At 44.0% G+C, this 21,471-nt stretch overlaps 1 protein-coding gene across 2 annotated transcripts; it reads right to left on the reverse strand.

Annotated features, from left to right (window-relative positions):
* Positions 1 to 8,110: 8,110 nt before the first annotated feature.
* On the reverse strand, positions 8,111 to 21,223 carry LOC144328502 (galectin-5-like). 2 transcript variants are annotated; one of them, XM_077932253.1, is made up of 6 exons: positions 21,189 to 21,223; positions 18,813 to 18,907; positions 12,570 to 12,807; positions 10,785 to 10,904; positions 10,340 to 10,390; positions 8,111 to 9,064 (listed from the first exon to the last, which is right to left on the reverse strand). In XM_077932253.1, exons 1-6 carry the CDS (start codon positions 21,189 to 21,191, stop codon positions 9,026 to 9,028), a joined length of 546 nt encoding a protein of 181 aa, XP_077788379.1. In that variant the 5' UTR covers positions 21,192 to 21,223; the 3' UTR covers positions 8,111 to 9,025. The 2 variants fall into 2 exon arrangements, with proteins under 2 accessions (XP_077788379.1, XP_077788378.1); XM_077932252.1 differs by having other exon boundaries at positions 8,111 to 9,067.
* Positions 21,224 to 21,471: the final 248 nt, after the last annotated feature.

Below are 21,471 nucleotides of genomic sequence, written 5' to 3' on the forward strand. Positions count from 1 at the left end.
ACGGTGGAGTCTACTTCTTCCCGAATCTGAGCGATTTTATCTGCAAAAAACTTTGCAAAATCATTGCAGGAGAACATGTGGCCCGTACTGGGCCCCGATGTTGCAGGTGGTTCCGCTAAATTGTGAACCACCTGAAAAAGTCTCCTACTGCTGTTTTCTGCAGATGCAATAGAGGCGGTGAAGAAATTCTTCTTCGCCGTCGCTATCGCCACTTGGTAGGCTCGACGTTGAGCTCTAACCTGTGTCCGGTCAGATTCGGAATGAGTTCTCCGCCACCGGCGCTCTAGCCGTCTCAGCGATTGTTTCATTGCCCTCAGATCCGTGGAAAACCACGGGGCTGTCCGGGCTCCATGCAATCGGAGAGGGCGCTTCGGAGCCAAACAGTCAATAGCCCTGGTTAACTCCACATTCCAGCGGGCCACCAGGGAATCAGCTGAAAGGCCATCAACATGGGATAAAGCATCCCCTACCACTCTCTGGAAACCATTTGGATCCATTAAGTGGCGGGGGCGGATCATCCGAATTGGTCCCACCTCCCTGCAGAGGGGATGGGTCGCAGAGAAGTCCAGTTGCACCAGGAAGTGATCTGACCATGGCACTTCTTTCGTTTCGCTTTTACTTAGTGTCAGATCACCAACATCCATAGAGGTAAACACCAGGTCCAAGGCATGTCCACGGCTATGGGTTGGGCCAGACTTATTCAGGGACAGCCCCATGGAGGCCAAACAAAAGGGTTGGTGAGTCTCTGTAGAGCTTCTTGGTGTGCTGTCAAGGTTGCATCATCTGCAGACACCATCTCTCAGAGAAAGGCCCACCACGATTTTTTCTTGGTGCACAAACATGCCAGGTTGGACAGATCCCCATTTCTCTTTGATGCAGCACCTTCAGTCGAGCTGAAGGCACATGAGAGCAACATGGAGAAAAAAGTGCCAAAGGTAACCTGGAACCTGCAAGGAAGATGCTTATTAATTCAAAAGTGGAACAAGCGAGATTTTATTTATTTGTCTGCTCAATTCTTCCAAGTGATGATGTTATCGTAGATGATTTATTTGCAACAATCCTCAACGCCACTTTACGTTCAGCTAATTGGTTCACATTGAATGAGACGGTTCCTTTTGTGTGCTTTTCTTTAAATTTAATAAAAATCATTTAAATCAACAAAACCAAAAGTAATATGCACAGAGCAGTTGCTCAGCAGGTTCTTCCCCTCACAATCTGAGCTCAGATTCCCAATTTGCATAGCAGACGTAGGAGGAAATAACTCTCTGGTTCAGTTCTCCTTCCCCTCGTTCTTCATACGGTCTGCTGCATTCCGGTCCTTAAAAAAAGGTAGGCAAGCAGGTAGGTGGAGTATTGCAAGCCTGTTCAGATATATAGAATATTAGCATGTGTTTTTAGGGATGCGGGTGGCGCTGTGGGTTAAACCACAGAGCCTAGGACTTGCCGATCAGAAGGTTGCCAGTTCAAATCCCTGTGACGGGGTGAGCTCCCGTTGCTCGGTCCCTGCTCCTGCCAACCTAGCTGTTCGAAAGCACGTCAAAGTGCAAGTAGATAAATAGGTACCACTCCAGTGGGAAGGTAAACGGCGTTTCCATGCGCAGCTCTGGTTCGCCAGAAGCGGCTTAGTCATGCTGGCCACATGACCCGGAAGCTGTACGCCGGCTCCCTCGGCCAATAAAGCGAGATGAGCACCGCAACCCCAGAGTCGTCCGCGACTGGACCTAATGGTCAGGGGTCCCTTTACGTTTACCTTAAGCTTACTATTGGTATTATTTTCCGAATGTTTAAAACAATTGTTTTTACCTATTTTGCCAATAATTTTATTGCGCTATTCTTTACACAAACCGCTTTGAGCATTTCTTTCAATGATCGTGCGGTATAGAAACGTTATGAAATAAATAAATAGGCGCTCGTGGTGTGGAGTTGTTTGAGCTTTTCTGTTCTGAACATCTTTATCACACCATCTCAACACCTGCCCAGGTCCTTTTAGCATCGGCTCTGCCTTTCCCCAGTCTGATTGGCACGACGGAGCTCAACAGGAAGACTAAGTAAGTCACACATGGCGGTTTCGTTTTCACACCTTCATCATCAACGAAAAGGCTGGCAGGTTTTCTGACCTCCCCTCTTCTCGTTGCGGTTTCTGAGTTCGCACTTTGCTTACTTTGCAGCCAGGTGGAAAGACATCAGAAAGGGGGAAAAAACCAGGACTGTAAAAGAGAGAGAGAAAGACGTTACGTGTCATGTCATGAGCTCAGCGACACTTCTACTTCTCATTTGTGTAGGGTTTTTTTGTTTTGCATTTAGTGCAGTTTCAAGTAGGGACATTTGATTTGGCTTGCACTTAAAGGTGAACTTTCCTAGTTTGCCCATTCTGAGACAACATGCAAACTGGAACACACCCATTCTTTGAAATTCACACTTCCCTGAATTTTGCAGTTCGCGATGTTTACAAAACTGCACATTCCGAGGTGAAGTGTACGTATACCGGTGAAAGTAGCATTACTATCCAACCATTTTGTCCTCTGTCGTCCCCTTCTCCTTGTGCCCTCCATCTTTCCCAGCATCAGGGTCTTTTCCAGGGAGTCTTCTCTTCTCATGAGGTGGCCAAAGTATTGGAGCCTCAGCTTCAGGATCTGTCCTTCCAGTGAGCACTCAGGGCTGATTTCCTTCAGAATGGATAGGTTTGATCTTCTTGCAGTCCATGGGACTCTCAAGAGTCTCCTCCAGCACCATAATTCAAAAGCATCAATTCTTCGGCGATCAGCATTCTTTATGGTCCAGCTCTCACTTCCATACATCACTACTGGGAAGACCATAGCTTTAACTATACGGACCTTTGTTGGCAAGGTGATGTCTCTGCTTTTTAAGATGCTGTCTAGGTTTCTCATTGCTTTTCTCCCAAGAAGCAGGCATCTTTTAATTTCGTGGCTGCTCTCACCATCTGCAGTGATCATGGAGCCCAAGAAAGTAAAATCTCTCACTGCCTCCGTTTCTTCCCCTTCTATTTGCCAGGAGGTGGAAAGTAGCATACCAGCAGGCAAAATATTAGGTCAAATTGCTTTGCTGAAATGTGTGTCTCAGGCAAAATTACGTACAAAATGTGTATATTAGGAGGAATTCACACTAAAATGCTGATGGATCATCACAAGGAGCTTTTTTTTGCTTCCTCTTTTTTTGCAAACTGATGTGGAAATGAGGACAAATGATAAACTGAGAGAAACGGAAGTTGACAGCTTCGCTCATCCCTGTCCATAAACATAACATAAAGAAACATGGGGATGCAAGAATTGCAGCCAGCGCTTTTTAATCTTGACTAGAAATTTGATGGATCTTGCCCCATCACATTTCAACCCACATACAGAAAAATGGTGCTGAAACCAAGGTTTTCTGTGTCAAAGAACTGGTAAGGTTTCACTGGCCTTCACTCATTTGTTTGATATTGATTGTTTGCTATGTTTCCCCCCAAAATATGCTTAGAGTGAATAATCTAATTGCAGAGCAAGCATGAGGAGACCCATCTGCTTCCCCCCCTGTCTAGCACTCCACTCGATGTGGCCGCAATGAGGATGCTGTGATGGCCAAGGAAGGGTCTTTGTCCTCCTTATATGGTGTCCTCCTTGTCGTTCCTAAATCACCCAGGAAAGGGAGGTGGGGAGCAGGAAATTAGATGAATAATAAATTCTTCTATTATTATTTTCCTGTTGTTGTTTTCACTGTAACTCCAGAAGGTGGATATCTCCAGAGCTCTGTCTAGGACCTAAATCTCCTTTGAGATGTCTGGAGTCATGAGGAGAGGCTGCCTGTCCCCTTCTGGAGCAACCAAAAGTTGGCAGACCGTTCCTGCCTCCTGAGGTACAGCATAGCATGCCCTCTGGAATCCGGGGACAAAGGGCAGCTTAATAGCTGCACAATGGTGCCTTTTGGAGCCCTATTCTATACCCAAAGCTCGTGCGGGGGGTGGGGGGTCATCAAATGCCTGAAATATAGACATTTATATATGTTACTAAAAAGGCACTCGAACAATTGTTAATTGGGTGAATGGTGACTTCTCCATTTTAATTCTCAGATCTCTCTTCGATTTGATTTGAAGATCTTTGGTACTTCACAACTTCCCCTTGGCTAGGAGGAAGTAGACAAGCACCTCCCATGTGGTTAGCACATCTGGGCTCTTTCTGCTCCAATAGGACTTCCATTTTTAGAACGGTGTGAATTGTGATTATATATATATATATATAGTCCCACAACAAAGAATTTGGGGGGCCCACTTTGCTAAATCTTTCTTAAAGTGCTTTCAAATTTTTCCCTTTGAAAGTTTCTTTTGAATTTTTATTAGTTAAAATTAGTTAATTAATGCCTGCAATCTATTATTACCTTAAATCCAAAAGACACAAGCTCATTCTCTTCGGTTTCCTCTGCCAATCCCTCACAATCTGCCTCCTCTGTTTGCAAGTCCTGGCCGAGGGTCAGCAAACGTTTTCAGCAGGGGGGCAGACTATATTTTGAAAAAAATAATAATAACAAATTCCTATGCCCCACAAATAACCCAGATATGCATTTTAAATAAAAGCACACATTCTGCTCATGCAAAAACATCAGGCAGGCCCCACAAATGACCCAGAGGTGCATTTCAAAGAAAAGGACACATTCTACTCATGTAAAAGCACACTGATTCCCGGACCATCCACGGGCCGAATTGAGAAGGCGATTGGGCCGCATCCGGCCCTTGGGCCTTAGTTTGCCTACCCGTCTCCCAGAGACTGCAAGAGGTAAATAGACCTGGTGAAAGAAAGAAGAACATGAGGGAAAGAAAGGATTGAAATGGGTGAGAAAGTGGAAGAAAATGCCAGCAGAGGGGAAAAGGCAGCATGCAGGCCGCTGTTGATAAAGGATTTGGGAAGTTGCTGCTCGAATTTTACTAGCTAAAAAGTGGAAAACCCAAGAATTACCAGCGGTGGAAGAATGGCAGATGAAGATGATGGATTTTTCAGAGCTAGCCGCTCTAACAGGAAGGGTCCGCAACCAGAAGGAGGAGGAGTATCAGGAAGAATGGACAAAATTTAATGATGATTTAGCTAAATTTGTTAAGTTAAACTAATTGGAAATAGCTTGCAGGTAACAGATTGGCTTAGGATTTATATAAGTTAAGTGATGTTTAACATGTTTAACTTTGAATTGAAAAGATATAAGGATGTTAATAGACTAAGTTAAGTTTATAAGAATTATGATTTGGAAAGCTGTTAAAAGGATATGCATGGAAATTCAACCAAGGGGACGTAAGGAAGTCACGTAACAATGTTAATGAGTGCAATTTTAATAAGGTTATGATTTATGTTTGTATGTTTATTTGTTTGTTTGTTTATAATTTTGTGAAAATTAATTTTAAAAATGGGGTGGGTGTTTGCTTCAACTCGCTTGTGGAGATAATCTCAGAGGTTATAAAGAAAGGGGGAAAATGATAACAAGAAGATTGGAAGAGGGGATTTGTAAAGGATAACAACAGAGAGATGGAAAGATGGGACTTATGAACATCAAAGCAGCAGAAATATGAGAGGATTGGACCCTTTCTGAACTCGAAGCATGGGTACCCCCAACAAAAATTTATAATTCGGCTAAATATTTGAAAAAAATTGGAGTTTGTTATGTATTGGTATAATTTGGAACTAATGTGATATGATTGGTTTGTTAATTGGAAATGTAATAAAAATTATTATTTTAAAAATGGGGGGGCGGGGTAAAGGATTTGGAAAGAAGGTGAGACAAGGGACAGAGTGGCAGCAGAAAAAGTGCCGAGAAGGGGCAAGGAGGCAAAGAGAAAGGAGGAAAACAAAACCAAGGCAGGTGACAGAGGACAAGAAGTGCAATAAGGTAGGAGAAATAAAAGCAGGTGACAGAGAAGAAAAATAGGTTTTGAAAGCAAAAGAAAGCAGTAGAAGACGCAGAAGACGATCCTGTGAAAAACCCCAGAAAGCAGAGAGAGAACGCAACTACTGAAAGTTTGACCAACAATACATGAAATATGGTTTCACGTATTGGGGGAAAATAGCATGTCAAGATATTTGCATGTGAAGGGTGGTGAGATTCTAGCAAATGAAAATTTGCATCCATCAAAGCTGTTCATTCATTCATTTAGAAACAAAGCATGCCATTTTGAGATTTTATTATTATTTAAAAAAAAAACTGGACAACCAGTTTTAGAAGAGCAGGGAAACTTTGTTCCATATGCGACAGGAAGGAAGAATGGTCGGATCCAATCTGTTCAGAAAGCAACTCTGATTCATTGCTTTCTTTTCCAATAATAATAATAATAATAATAATAATAATAATAATAATAATATATTATTTATACCCCGCCCATCTGGCTGAGTTTCCCCAGCCACTCTGGGCAGCTCCAAATCAAATGTTAAAAACAGTACAGCATTAATATTAAAAACTTCCCTGAACAGGGCTGCCTTCAGATGTCTTTTAAAGAGAAGATAGCTGCTTATTTCCTTCACATCTGAAGAGAGGGTGTTCCACAGGGTGGGCGCCACTACCAAGAAGGCCCTCTGCCTGGTTCCCTGTAACTTGGCTTCTCGCAGGGAGGGAACTGCCAGAAGGCCCTCAGTGCTGGACCTCAGTGTCCGGGCTGAACGATGGGGGTGGAGACGCTCCTTCAGGTATACAGGACCGAGGCCGTTTAGGGCTTTAAAGGTCAGCACCAACACTTTGAATTGTGCTCGGAAACGTACTGGGAGCCAATGCAGATCTCTCAGGACCGGTGTTATGTGGTCCCGGCGGCCGCTCCCAGTCACCAGTCTAGCTGCCGCATTCTGGATTAATTGCAGTTTCCGGGTCACCTTCAAAGGTAGCCCCACGTAGGGTGCATTGTAGTACAAGCTTCCAAACACATGAGTAATGTCCTGCATTCTGTCCTAGGATGACATGTGAAAATTGTTACTTTCGTCGAAACTAGTGCTCTCGACAGAAGCTGTCTGCAAAGAATTGGGTTCTGAACACAAAACTCTGTGGTTACACATATGAGGGAAAGGGTTTGAAAGGCCGCTTGAACTTCAACACAACGTTCTTGAGAGATAAATTGTTAGCATATGCTCCATTATTTGATAACTCCTTGTGTCTTTTAAGGTTGGCACACCTTGTGGATGTGTTCAGATGTAAAAAAAGCATTCAAAAATAGTAGTAATATTGAAATTTGTTCACATGGTGAATGGTGTAGCACCCTCTGCTGGGCAGAAGAAGCAACTTATGAATATAAACCATAAAGCAAGAAGCCAGTCTGCATTTTTGAAGTGTGGCTGCTTGCAGTGAGTAAGAAAAGTGGGTGTGAAGGGTTCAGGTTCTGGTAGGCTCCCAGAAAACCCCTTTGCTACCTACCACCTACCATTTAAACCAGGAGAAGTCAACAATGTGCCCTTCAGATGATGTCTGACTACAATTCCCATCAGCCCTAGCTAGCCAGCATAATCAGTGGTCAGGAGTAATGGGAGCTACAGTCCGAATATCAGGAGGGCTCTGTGTTGGCTGTTCCTGATTTAGACGAAGACTGGTAGGAAACCTTATGTAAAAACAACCCATTGGGCCATAGTATTTGTGAATTGTTCACTTATAAAAAAAGCTAGGGTTGGTTCAACCTATTGGAAATGAAAGACACTGCTATATAGCCCCATATTTTGACATTCTTTGACCTTTGGGACTGTTTTTCCTCTTCATTGTGCAGAAACTAGCCTACCAGAGGACGGAAAACATTGAATTCCCGCTCTGCTCACTTTTGCCTAAGGCCGTATCCACCCCTGGCATGTGGGCTGAAAATGGTCTCCGCCAACCTTAATATCATCAAAAGTCTCTGTTTGATCTTTTATGGTGTAAAACAACCTCAAATCTTCAGGCCATATTTGGCTGGCTGCTGGTCCCAATTTGGCCTACGAATCCTTTCCTCCCCCAAACCGCGTCTACCGGCCCAACACTTGAAATGGCTGCCAACGCACAAATGGCAGTCTTAAAGTGTGCTCCTGGTTGTGCCTGGGCAAAAGGAGGATTGCCCCTGATGTAACGTGCATTTTAGAGAAATCACATAAAAGTAATGCAATAATTCCTAAAGGATCGCACATTTCACTTTTCTGTTATTTATATAGCACTTTTATTTATATATTTCAAATCTCCAAGCTTGTTTGTTTCGGTTCTATGCCACCTTTGCGGGTGGTTAACAAAGTTATTAACATGACAAATTAAAGCAGAAGAATATTAAAATGGAATTACCAGTCAGCACAAAAAAGCAACCTAAAAGCCAGCATAAACACAAGCAGCATAAAGTACATGTAAGCCCTGCTGTCCACCTGCTCGCTATCTGCAAGTTCACTTATCCAAACATAAATAATCATGCCCAAACCTCGCTATACACTCCACAGATTCAGATATCCAAAGAGCCAGAGTTTGCCCACTTCCTCACTTGTGCTTGGCTGGTCAGTGGCAGCCATTTTCGGACAGAAACCGTGGGGAAAGGGAGTGGGAAGAGAGATTGGACAAATCTGTTTTTTGCTTTGCTTCCCTTTAGCTGGTTGGCTGCAGCCATTTTAGGAACAAACCATGGCAGGAGGGGACAGAGATAACCGATTCCCAAAGACATCAATGGAAATTGTGGATTTGTTTGCAAACATTTGCCTAACGAATGATTTCCAGGAAATGTATTGAGGACGGCTAGCAGGATCTGCTGTTAACAAAGCATTGGTGGTGACTGTTGAAGGGCCTTGAGTTTACTTGTGTTTACAATGTTTATTCCCCATGCCTTGTCGTTTTGCAATCTCCCATTGCCCTCACAACAGCCAACAATAACAAAGTACAGTATATAGAGAACATGCAAATATTTTGCTAACTACTGGTTTTTATGAGACTACTTAATTTTTGCTTCATTCCACACATAACAGCTGAACTCTATCCTCAGTGAGGTCAGGAAAAGAGCACCCATCCCTTTACCCAACCAGCCAGGGCTTCCATTTTCCAAAGGATCACGCAGGCTCATCTTGGGTCTTCACTATTTGGTTGACTTTGCTTCTGGGGCACGCTTCTCTTCCTGCTGAGTAGCAGAGACAAAAGAAAAGAAAAGCACAGAATGAAGTCAATGCCAGGTTATCACCAACCTAGGTGGGCTTATGGAAGACTGCCATAAAGGAAACGGGGTCAAAGCTTGCCCAACCATGAGGAGGCTGGGGTGACGGCTTATTGCTGTTGCAGTGCTCAATACATATAGCATTAAAAGGAAAGTTTTTTGTTTCTTTTTTTAAGGATAATTGCTCGGAACAAACCCAAAAAATCCTAAACTTTTGTTAGCCAGCAGTGATCTTTTAGTGGAAAATATGCCTTTGGCAATGACAAACCTAGACAGCATCTTAAAAAGCAGAGACATCACCTTGCCAACAAAGTTCCATATACTTAAAGCTATGGTTTTCCCAGTAGTGATGTATGGAAGTGAGAGCTAGACCATAAAGAAGGTTGATCACCGAAGAATGGATGCTTTTGAATTATGGTGCTGGAGGAGACTCTTGAGAGTCCCATGGACTACAAGAAGATCAAACCTCTCCATTCTGAAGGAAATCAGCCCTGAGTGCTCACTGGAAGGACAGATCCTGAAGCTGAGGCTCCAAGACTTTGGTCACCTCATGAGAAGAGAAGCTCCCTGGAAAAGACCCTGATGTTGGGAAAGATGGAGGGCACAAGGAGAAGGGGATGACAGAGGACAAGATGGTTGGATGCTGTTCTCGAAGCTACCAGCATGAGTTTGACCAAACTGCGGGAGGCAGTGGAAGACAGGAGTGCCTGGCGTGCTCTGGTCCAGGGGGACACGAAGAGTCGGACACGACTAAACGACTAAACAACAACAACAACAACATGCCTTTGGACATCATGGTAAAGCCCAAAGGTCTACAGGCTGTGTTAAGATGGAAGGCAGAGGTGCAATCTCAGTTAGGATACATGGGGGAGAAATCTGATTCAGTTTGAAGTGAACCTCCCTAATTCACAGTTTCCTAAACAGTACACAAACATCCTTTGAAAGCCACTTTTCCAAATATTGCAGTGCATTTTCCAAGCCAAATAATGTGTACAAAGATGCGTATAGTATATTTTTAAAAACAACAACACAAGAATGTGCATTCTATTAGGGGAAGTACAGAATTGTACACACATATGCATATCACAATAAATTCAATTAAACTGCTAATGAATCTTCATGAGGACTTTTTAAAAAAAATTATAAACTCATGTGCAAAATTGAGCTTACTGAAAAATCTTTACCAGTTCCATCCATTATTGGGAGAGAAGTACAAATAAACACAGGGGAATGACTTACTTTGTTATATGTGGTGTCACCAGAATTAGGAGGGCTGTAAGGGGGTGGAGCCTGGAACACAAAAATATAGATATCAGGGGATGAGAGCAGATGTTGAAAAGTGCATGGCTTCAGATAGTGGGGACTAAGCTTTAGAAATCCAGCCACTTGCATCATAACTGTTTTCTTGTTTCAACTTTTCATCCTCAGAGACCTGAAACTGCTATGAGGTCTCATCCATCTTTTCCAACTCTGTGCTGAATCATTTAAAAACAGAAATCAGGCATTCTCCCAGAAATCATTAATATCCTGTCCAGAATTTTGCAGGTAAAAAGGTGAGGGCCTCCTCAAATTATTTTTGAGGAGCCCCATCTCTTTGTCAAATGGCCGTTTCCCAGGTTAGATGCCCCATAAACCACACTGGCAAGTTTAAGCTAAGGACAAAAGACGAGAAAAACCAACTCACCTTAATCTCAGAAAATTCAAAGCGGTTCACTGAGACGTCACCTTTGACCTCCAAGGTCTGGATTTCTTTGAGGCGAAGACGGTGCTTGTACTCCAAAAAGTGATTTCCATTGACATACACCTACAGGAAAAATGAAACAAGTATTCCCTCATTCAGTTACCAGCTGGCCGGTCCAAGAACAAGGCTTCAGGTGTTTTAAAGACTACCAGGCGTAATACAATGTGAGTTCTTGTGGGATATAGCTTCTTAAAAAACCATCTTTAGATGCGGCCACGATGGCCAACTATTGCCCAGTCTCAAATCTTCCATTCTTGGGCAAGGTGATCGAGCGAGTGGTTGCTGAACAACTCCAGGCACGCCTGGAAGAAGCGGACCATTTGGATCCAGTCGGGATTCAGGCCTCATCATGGGACTGAGACTGCCTTGGCTGCACTGGTTGATGATCTCCGGCGGGCTAGGGACAAAGGTGAGAGCTATTTCCTAGTTCTGCTGGATCTCTCAGCGGCCTTTGACACCATCGACCTTAACATCCTTCTGGACCGTCTAGAGGGGCTGGGAGCTGGGGGCACTGTTATACGGTGGTTCCGCTCCTTTCTCCTGGGCCGTGTCCAGAAAGTGGTGGTGGGGGATGAGTGTTCAGACCCCTGGGCTCTCACTTGTGGGGTGCCTCAGGATTCCGTCCTCTCCCCTGTGCTTTTTAATATCTAGATGAAGCAGCTGGGAGAGATCATCAGGGGGTTTGGGCTGGGTGTTCATCAGTATGCAGATGATACCCAGCTCTACCTCTCTTTTAAATCAGAACCAGTGAAGACGGTGAAGGTCCTGTGTGAGTGCCTGGAGGCGGTTGGAGGATGGATGGCGGCTAACAGATTGAGGTAGAATCCTAAAAAGACAGAAGTACTGTTTTGGGGGGACAGGGGGCGGGTGGGTGTGGGGGACTCCCTGGTCCTGAATGGGGTAACTGTGCCCCTTAAGGACCAGGTGCGCAGCCTGGGAGTCATTTTGGACTCACAGCTGTCCATGGAGGTGCAGGTTAATTCTGTGTCCAGGGCGGCTGTCTACCAGCTCCATCTGGTACGCAGGCTGAGACCCTACCTGCCTGCGGACTGTCTTGCCAAAGTGGTGCATGCTCTAGTTATCTCCCGCTTGGACTACTGCAATGCGCTCTATGTGGGGCTACCGTTGAAGGTGACCCGGAAATTGCAATTAATCCAGAATGCGGCAGCTAGACTGGTGACTGGGAGTGGCCGTCGGGACCATATAACACTATAGTTCCCAGTACGTTTCCGAGCACAATTCAAAGTGTTGGTGCTGATCTTTAAAGCCCTAAATGGCCTCGGTCCTGTATACCTGAAGGAGCATCTCCAACCCCATCGTTATGCCCGGACACTGAGATCCAGCACTGAGGGCCTTCTGGCGGTTCCCTCATTGCGAGAAGTGAGGTTACAGGGAACCAGGCAGAGGGCCTTCTCGGTAGTGGCGCCTGCCCTGTGGAACGCCCTCCCTTCAGATGTGAAGGAAATAAGCAACTATCCTATCTTTAAAAGACATCTGAAGGCAGCCCTGTTTAGGGAAGTTTTTAATATTTAATGCTGTATTGTTTTTAATACTTGATTGGAAGCCGTCCAGATGGGCGTGGTATAAAAAATAAATTATTATTATTATTATTATTATTATTATTATTATTATTATTATCTCCTCCTCAGCCTTTCCTTTTCCAGCTGACACTTCAGGTTACTTGCTATCAAATGGATAACCTGGCTCACCGCCCCAGTCCCACCGCACCTGATAGCAGCCACTCTCAAGATTGACGGTCATCTCAAAAGAATTGTTCTGCTTGAAAGGCATGATGGGGGCAATTTCCTCTTCCCCCCAGAAGACTTCGTCACTCTTCCAGAACTCCCAGAGCTGTTTTTTACTTTTCATCTGCGTGTTGCACACGACCACCGGCTTTAGCATATCAAATCGCGGATTGAAGTGGAAGGCGATGTCGCCATTGGCGCACAGGAAATTCACTTCAAATCTGAAATGTGAGAAGGGTAGACGCACTGTGAGGAAGGAGAGAGCAGCCGATCACAGAGGGAAAGGAACTGGAAAGGCCAAGTGGACAAAGAAGCAGGAACAACAATACACATGTGGTGGGGTTGTGAGGAGATTAAGAAATTTTAGGGAGTAATACATGAGGAATTAAAGAAAATGTTGAAAATCCCAATTGTTAGAAAGCCAGAGGCATATCTCCTAGGCTTGATAGGGAAAGCTATACCGCAAGTGGGAAAAAAATAATTTTTCTATATGCAACTACGGCAGCCAGGGTAGTGATTGCTTCTAAATATAAATCTCAAATCTTGCCCTCAAAAGAGGGGTGGATTTGCAAATTAAATGAATATTTAAGTTACAGGGAACCAGGCAGAGGGCCTTCTTGGTAGTGGCACCCTCCCTGTGGAACGCCCTCCCACCAGATGTCAAAGAGAACAACAACTACCAGACTTTTAGAAGACATCTGAAGGCAGCCCTGTTTAGGGAAGCTTTTAATGTTTGATGTATTACAGTATTTTAATATTTTTTTGGAAGCAGCCCAGAGTGGCTGGGGAAGCCCAGCCAGATGGGCGGGGGTATAAATATTAAATTAAAATTATTGTTGTTGTTGTTGTTGTTGTTGTTGTTGTTGTTATTTATTTAGAACTGGTAAAGCTAACCTCAATCGTAAGATATCAGTCAAATCAAAAATTAAAAAAGGAATGGAAATGTTTCAAAGATTTTATGTTAAAATCTTGTAATAAGAAAGATATGCTGATATGCCTAGAATAAAAATGTAAAGTATATCCATGAATTGGAAAAGAGAAGAGATAAATTGGAAAAGAGAAGATATAAAAGAAATACAAAGAATGATAAATTTGGAGAATGCAAAGATAAAAGCGGAAATAGAGATTCAAAGAAGTCGAATTGTGGTGGAAGAAAGCTGCGGGTGGGGGGGGAGTATTATATGATAAGTATGTAATATTTGTTTTCAGCGTTTTTGGATTGTTTTCAATCATTTTTTCTTCTTTTTTGTTGTTGTTTGGTTTTTTTCTGTGTTATTTAAACAAAAATAAATAAACATGCAAACCAAAAGAGAAAAAAGAAACGGCCAAGTGGAGGGGAGAATGGAGCAAGAGAGAAAGGCAAGGTTTGGAAAGGGCTGACCAGAGGGAGCACAACTTGGACTCAGCAAAAGGAAGTGGGAACACCACAGCAAAGTTTAAACCACAGAGCCTAGGACTTGCCAGTCAGAAGGTCAGCGGTTCGAATCCCCGTGACGGGGTGAGCTCCCATTGCTGGGTCCCTGCTCCTGCCAACCTAGCCGTTCGAAAGCATGTCAAAGTGCAAGTAGATAAATAGGTACCGCTCCGACGGGAAGGTAAACGGCGTTTCCATGCGCTGCTCTGGACTAAGCCAGAAGTGGCTTAGTCATGCTGGCCACATGACCCGGAAGCTGTACGCCGGCTCCCTCAGCCAATAAAGCGAGATGAGCGCCACAACCCCAGAGTCGGCCACGACTGGACCTAATGGTCAGGGGTCCCTTTACCTTTACCTATAGCATGCCCATTGATTATCCTCCCCGAGTCTTTTAAGCATGAATATAATTCTATCAGGGACGCAGGTGGCGCTGTGGGTTAAAGCCTCAGCGCCTAGGACTTGCCGATCGAAAGGTTGGCGGTTCGAATCCCTGCGGCGGGGCGCGCTCCTGTCGTTCGGTCCCAGCGCCTGCCAACCTAGCAGTTCGAAAGCACCTTCGGTGCAAGTAGATAAATAGGGACCGCTTACTAGCGGGAAGGTAAACGGTGTTCCGTGTGCTGCGCTGGCTTGCCAGAGCAGCGATGTCACGCTGGCCACGTGACCCGGAAGTGTCTGCGGACAGCACTGGCTCCCGGCCTATAGAGTGAGATGAGCGCACAACCCTAGAGTCTGGCAAGACTGGCCCGTACGGGCAGGGGTACCTTTATCTTTACCTTTATCCTGCCCCATCCATCTCTTCCTCTCAGGAGGCTAAGGCGTGGAAAAAACCCAATATGGAGACCGGCTGGCCGAAATATTGGGAACTAATAGAAAAAGTAGGTGACAATTGGAGGTTGCGGAGCTTTGAAAATTTAAAAGATAAGGTGCGAGATTGGTTTCATTATGCCCAAATTAACGAGGTGGTTAAGTTGGACAAAAAAACAGGATTCCAGGTGGAAAAATCGAAACTTGAGACAGAATTGTTAGAACCAAAGACCAAGGTTTTATCGAGAATGTATAACTTGCTGCTTAAGTGGAATACGCAGGATGAGACAGTTAAATCAGCCATGATAAAGTGGGCTCAGGACATTGGTTACAATATCATGTTTGAAGACTGGGAAAGGTTATGGACCACCGGTATGAAATTTACGGCATGTAATGCCTTGAAAGAAAACATTATGAAAATGGTAAACAGGTGGTACATGACCCCAGTCAAGCTTGCTAAGATATACCATTTGTCTGATAACAAATGTTGGAAGTGCAAAGAGGCTGAAGGAACATTCTTTCACCTTTGGTGGACTTGCCCAAGAGTGAAGGCCTTCTGGGAAATGATCTACAACGAGTTAAAAAAGGTGTTTAAGTACACCTTCCCTAAAAAACCGGAGGCCTTCCTCTTGGGTATTGTCGGCCAAAAGGTTTTAAAGAAGGATAGAACGTTTTTTATGTATGCTACCACTGCAGCAAGAATTTTGATCGCCAAACACTGGAAGACTCAAGATTTACCCACGCTGGAAGAGTGGCAAACGCAACTGATTGACTACATGGAATTGGCCGAAATGACTGCCAGAATCCGAGACCTGGGAGAAGAAGCAATGGAGGAGGACTGGAAAAAATTCAAGAATTACTTGCAAAAATTTTATAAGTTATATGAACTATAAAATGATGCATAATTTGAAATGCTAGCCCCAGCAATGAGAATGCAACATTTACGGAATTGGATAACATTATTGAAAGAATCAATGTTTAAATGTTAAAAATGATAATATATTCTGTTTTTAGAGTAAATGGACAACAAGGGATTTAAACTTAAACTGCAATTGAAAGTATAAAAGAAACACACGAAACAAGGTTATAATTTGCTGATAAATTTATTGTTAAGAATGCATTGTGCGGGAGATGTGGGGAAGCTCGATAGAAATAAGTTGTTGAAAGGTTATGATTCTTTGTATCTGCTTTTTGTTTTTGTTTTTCTTTCCTTTTTTTTTTTCTTCTTTTTTTCTGTCTATGTCTGAAAAAATGCAATAAAAATTATTTTAAAAAAAAAAAATAGAGTGAGATGAGCGCACAACCCTAGAGTCTGGCAAGACTGGCCCGTACGGGCAGGGGTACCTTTACCTTTACCTTTACCTTTATAATTCTATCAAGGCATGTACTTGCCAGTGCTCTGAATTAACCCTCCAACGAATAACAGGCTGAAGTTCATTCCCAGATCCTTATCCCCGATTCCCGGTTCCTCGCTTGACAAAACAGAGAGCTGAGGGAACAGCTTGAATCAGGACTTCCGGTGCATGTGCTCCTGCAGTCCAATACACCTCTGTGATAAGATGCTCACTAGCTCTCAGCTATAACAATGCAAAACCAGTAATATATATATATATATTCATAGATATTCCAGGGGAAGACATATTCATTAACATCCAAGTTTCAAGATTTGCTCTTGCTCTGGCCACTGAGAAAATGCAAGCCAGGTTCCAAGAAACTTGGTGTGTGTGTGTGCTTCTGTTCTGTTGTAATATTTAACACTTTATAGCTTATTGAAGAGTTACTGTTATGTACTGAAGTTCTCACCCTGGGCCAGCAGGGGGATACTGTAGATAGTTATGCAAATGAAGGATTGAAAGTGACATTCAGTGATTGGATAGTTTGTATGCAAATGAAGGATCAAAAGTGACGTTCAGTGATTGGATAGTTTTAGAAAGTTGTTACAGTAACAAGGTACTGGAGCTCTATATAAGCAGGCTGACTGAGCCCTTCAGTTCAGTTCTGTCCTGTGAATAAACAAGAGCTGTTTGAAGAATCACTGTGTCGTCTGATATGTTCGCCCACAACTTAACAGTTACAGTGTGTGATATGCATGTCATAGAATTCTATTTAATATTGATCCAGAGCAGAACCCCAATGTACAGTGAAATGTACTCCAGGCTTAGTACATAACATATAGTTAACAGAGTGAAAATCTAAACACGTTGCAGGATTCCCTAAAAATAGACCAAAGGCTATTAATATTTCATCCAGCAGAGCTTTACTGCTACTGAAGGCAGATGAGCATAATGGTCACAAATCCAATACATTCAGGATTGACAATGTCCCTAAGAAATCCAGTTGCAGCAGACTTAACTTAAACGTACGATAACTTATAATACATCTAAACCTTAACACTATACAGTATGCAGAGATAGAAAGAGAAAGGGAAGTCCAGGCTCCTTCTGGCCCTACTTTTATAGTCAGCATGACCTTCACAGAAACAGATAAGCGAACCAGTTTAAACCAACTGTACTTCTCTGAAGGTAATACTCAAACATCATGAACCTTCTTGCTTGTTTCTTTCACACAGAGAAGCTTTCAGAATCCTCTTGAATTAATTAAAATAGGAAAGATCTCTACACATCAGATCAATACAGTGGTACCTCAGGTTACAGACACTTCAGGTTACATACGCTTCAGGTTACAGACTCCACTAACCCAGAAATAGTGCTTCAGGTTAAGAACTTTGCTTCAGGGTGAGAACAGAAATCGAGCTCCGGTGGCACGGCAGCAGCGGGAGGCCCCATTAGCTAAAGTGGTGCTTCAGTTTAAGAACAGTTTCAGGTTAAGAACGGACCTCCAGAACGAATTAAATACTTAACCCGAGGTACCACTGTACTTTCTGCACCAAGAAAAGCAAACTGACAGTGCAAGGAGGTGTTATTAGTTTTCAGGTGTGTGGGTGTGTGCAGTGGCGTAGCGTGGGTTGTCAGCACCCGGGGCAAGGCAAGTAATTTGCGCCCCCTAACCCATGGATTTGCGCCCCCTAACCCGTGGATTTGCCCTAACCCCCAGATGTTGCGCCCAGTGCAGCCGGCCCCCCCTGCACCCCCCATGCTACGCCACTGGGTGTGTGGGTGTGCTGAATACCTCAAAATGATTATTTAGCTCAGCCAGTAGACCACGAGGCTCTTAATCTCAGGGTTGTGGATTCGAGCCTCACACTGAACAAATATTCCTGCATTTCTCGTGGTCCCTTCCAACTCTACAGTTCTGTGATACTTTTATTTGTTTGTTGTGTCTTTACTGTGGTGGTCTATTGCAACAACAAATGGCAACAAAATCAAGCGGCAAAATAAGCCCCACAGTAACACATTCAAATCAGCAACAACGCTTTTCAAACTTTTTTAAATTTTATTTTAAATCAGCATTTCTTTATGGAGTACTATTTTTTAAATTATTCCTAAGTGAACTCAAGAAGATTCAAGCAGAACACGGCTGCTTCACTACCCTGACAGACTGCATACATCACCCCACATCCATGATTTTGGTCACAGAGGAAGAAGGGCCAGTTCTGAGAGGAAGAGATGGATGGGGCAGGATAAAGGTAAAGATAAAGGTACCCCTGCCCGTACGGGCCAGTCTTGCCAGACTCTAGGGTTGTGCGCCCATCTCACTCAAGAGGCCGGGAGCCAGCGCTGTCCGCAGACACTTCCGGGTCACGTGGCCAGCATGACAAAGCCGCATCTGGCGAGCCAGCGCAGCACACGGAACGCCGTTTACCTTCCCGCTGGTAAGCGGTCCCTATTTATCTACTTGCACCCGGAGGTGCTTTCGAACTGCTAGGTTGGCAGGCGCTGGGACCGAACAACGGGAGCGCACCCCGCCGCGGGGATTCGAACCGCCGACCATGTGATCAGCAAGTCCTAGGCGCTGAGGTTTTACCCACAGCGCCACCCGCGTCCCTTATGGGGCAGGATGGTTCCCCCCAAAAAAGGGAATCGAACATGACCAGCAGGCTGGACAAACCTTTTCGTGTATGGTCGGACAAAGCCTTGGATTAAAAACCTCTTTCCATCACTGAGGCCTTCAATATTGGTCCAAGCAGCAGCAATGGGTAAACTCTGTGGAGTGGGGAGGAAAGTGCAAAAAGAAGGTCATCACATTCTCGATCCAATAGCCTCAAACTCAGCCTCAAAATTATCCCAACTGTCATGAAGATAACTCACATTTTAATGGAAACTGTTTATATCGGCTGCATACACATGTTAGGGGTTGCTGAGAATCATAACTCTCTGGGGGATAATGCCAGAATGCCCAGAATTATTTGAGGGGGGGAAAGGCGTGTCAAATGTATTTTAAAGGTAGAATTTTATGTATCCGTTGTTTGAAATGAGAATTTGTTTTAAGAGCACAGCCTTCAAGGGCCCTGGGTGGAGACGACAACACTGCACAGAGCCCCAGCTCAGGTTTTGAGAGTCTACCCCCATATTCTGTGCTAGTATAAACTGCATTTGTTGATGTTGTTGTTGTTTAGTCGTGTCCGACTCTTCGTGACCCCATGGACCAGAGCACGCCAGGCACTCCTGTCTTCCACTGCCTCCCGTAGTTTGGTCAAACTCATGCTGGTAGCTTCGAGAACACTATCCAACCATCTTGTCCCCTGTCGTCCCCTTCTCCTTGTGCCCTCCATCTTTCCCAACATCAGGGTCTTTCCCAGGGAGTCTTCTCTTCTCATGAGGTGGCCAAAGTATTGGAGCCTCAGCTTCAGGATCTGTCCTTCCAGTGAGCACTCAGGGGTCCCTTTACCTTTACCTTTACTTCCAGTAGAGATAATGTATAGTTCATTTTGGAGAATAGGAACAAGGATGTGATGATTTTTGCTTTTCTGCTCCACAGAGTGTTCCCTTTCTGCAATACTTTCACGCGCCCTTGCGTGGGGGGATGTCGATTTGCATTATAGGCCAGGTCCTGTATTCCGCAAAAGGGTATGTCTCCCTGTGTGCCTCCTCTTTGCCTCCCATGCCCTCCTTCTCTCAACAAATGCCCTTGAAGGACCACACATATCTGCCATTTGGGTCCCTGAAGCACAGATTCACACAAAGCGGCAAGACGCTCTTGCAGGTTATTAACAGGATTTTTATTTGAAGTGCATATGCAGAACAAAGGCACAGGGTGATCAGAACGCAACCTGTACACAGTAGTCAGGGTGCGCCCCTTTATATAGATTTGCAAAATAGAATACCACCTGATCTCTTGTAAGTCACCTGATTTCTTGTAAATCACCTGATTTCTGGGAAATCGAAACTTATAATAAGTTCCATAAATTAAGGGGTTTACAGCTGTAAAGGTTAAGATTAAAGAAAAAAGGAGGTTATAAATTTGATAAAACTAAGAGTAAGGATTTGCTGGGGGGAAAAGTTTGAAAATAGAATGCAGAAAGGGGAGGTATGGGGGAGTCAAGGAAATAAGTCACATGAAAACAAGGATCTGAAATTATACATGTTATTTGGTTTTGTGTTTGTTTGTGTTGTTGTGTTTGTTTGTTTGTTAAAAATTTTGTGAAAAATTGAATAAAAAAAATTATTAAAAAAAAAAGAAACTTATAATAAGTTCCTATTACCATATAAGGTCTTGGTCTTCTCTCCCTCCTTCCTGCAACCTCCCTCATCCTGGCATTACAAGAAATCCTTGTTCCTTATCTCTATCTGCCCAAGCTAGACATTCCGAGAGGCCCATTTGCAATGTAACATTTAAGCATGTCCTTCAATAATAGAACAATTATATTGTAATATACTCCTTCACCCTTACCCCTCCTACAATCTTTCTCCTATTGCTAAAGAATTTCCCAGGCTGAAGTCAGAAAGTTATCTTGTTGTTGTTGTTGTTTTTTAGTCATTTAGTTGTGTCCGACTCTTCGTGACCCCATGGACCAGAGCACGCCAGGCACTCCTGTCTTCCACTGCCTCCCGCAGTTTGGTCAAACTCATGCTGGTAGCTTCGAGAACACTGTCCAACCATCTCGTCCTCTGTTGTCCCCTTCTCTCTGTGCCCTCCATCTTTCCCAACATCAGGGTCTTTTCCAGGGAGTCTTCTCTTCTCATGAGGTGGCCAAAGTATTGGAGCCTCAGCTTCAGGATCTGTCCTTCCAGTGAGCACTCAGGGTTGATTTCCTTAAGAATGGATCGGTTTGATCTTCTTGCAGTCCATGGGACTCTCAAGAGTCTCCTCCAGCACCATAATTCAAAAATTAACTGCATTTATATACTAATATTCATTCAATCATCTTTTATTGGCATAATTTAGACACCACATGATAAGGCTGAGCCAGGAGCACCACCACTCTCCCCCATAAAGAAAGCGTTGTTCCCCCTCTGAAATGCACTATCTCTGCACCCCACCCGCCATCTTGGAGCTGGTTCATCAACTTTTCGTCTCACATTCTCCTGACGTTAAAGTGGAAGCAAAGCCTCATCTATCAAACATCAACCTTCCTCAGGAAAGGAGTGGGACACAAAGCTGGCAGCTCCTTTTGAGCAAAGTTCAGGCCACAGGGAGAACATCCTTGTGGAAGGGAGAGATGGGCCAGTCTGTCCATTTTGGTTTTTCTCAATTTCTTATTTCTCCAATCCTAAGAATAGCTCTCCACACTCCCACATCAGGTGCACTTTCTTTCCTCAAAGCCCCT

The sequence above is a fragment of the Podarcis muralis genome, chromosome 7 (genome assembly GCF_964188315.1).
Source record: "Podarcis muralis chromosome 7, rPodMur119.hap1.1, whole genome shotgun sequence".
Taxonomy (NCBI): Eukaryota; Metazoa; Chordata; class Lepidosauria; order Squamata; family Lacertidae; genus Podarcis; species Podarcis muralis.

Bases quoted from the DNA above. Each gene is read 5' to 3' on its own strand.
- LOC144328502 (XM_077932252.1), bottom strand. The intron at 12,808-18,812 runs GTTTGTCCAGCC...CTCACATTTCAG, and splicing joins GTCCGACCATACACGAAAAG to ATTTGAAGTGAATTTCCTGT. The intron at 9,068-10,339 runs GTAAGTCATTCC...TCTGCTACTCAG, and splicing joins GTGACACCACATATAACAAA to CAGGAAGAGAAGCGTGCCCC.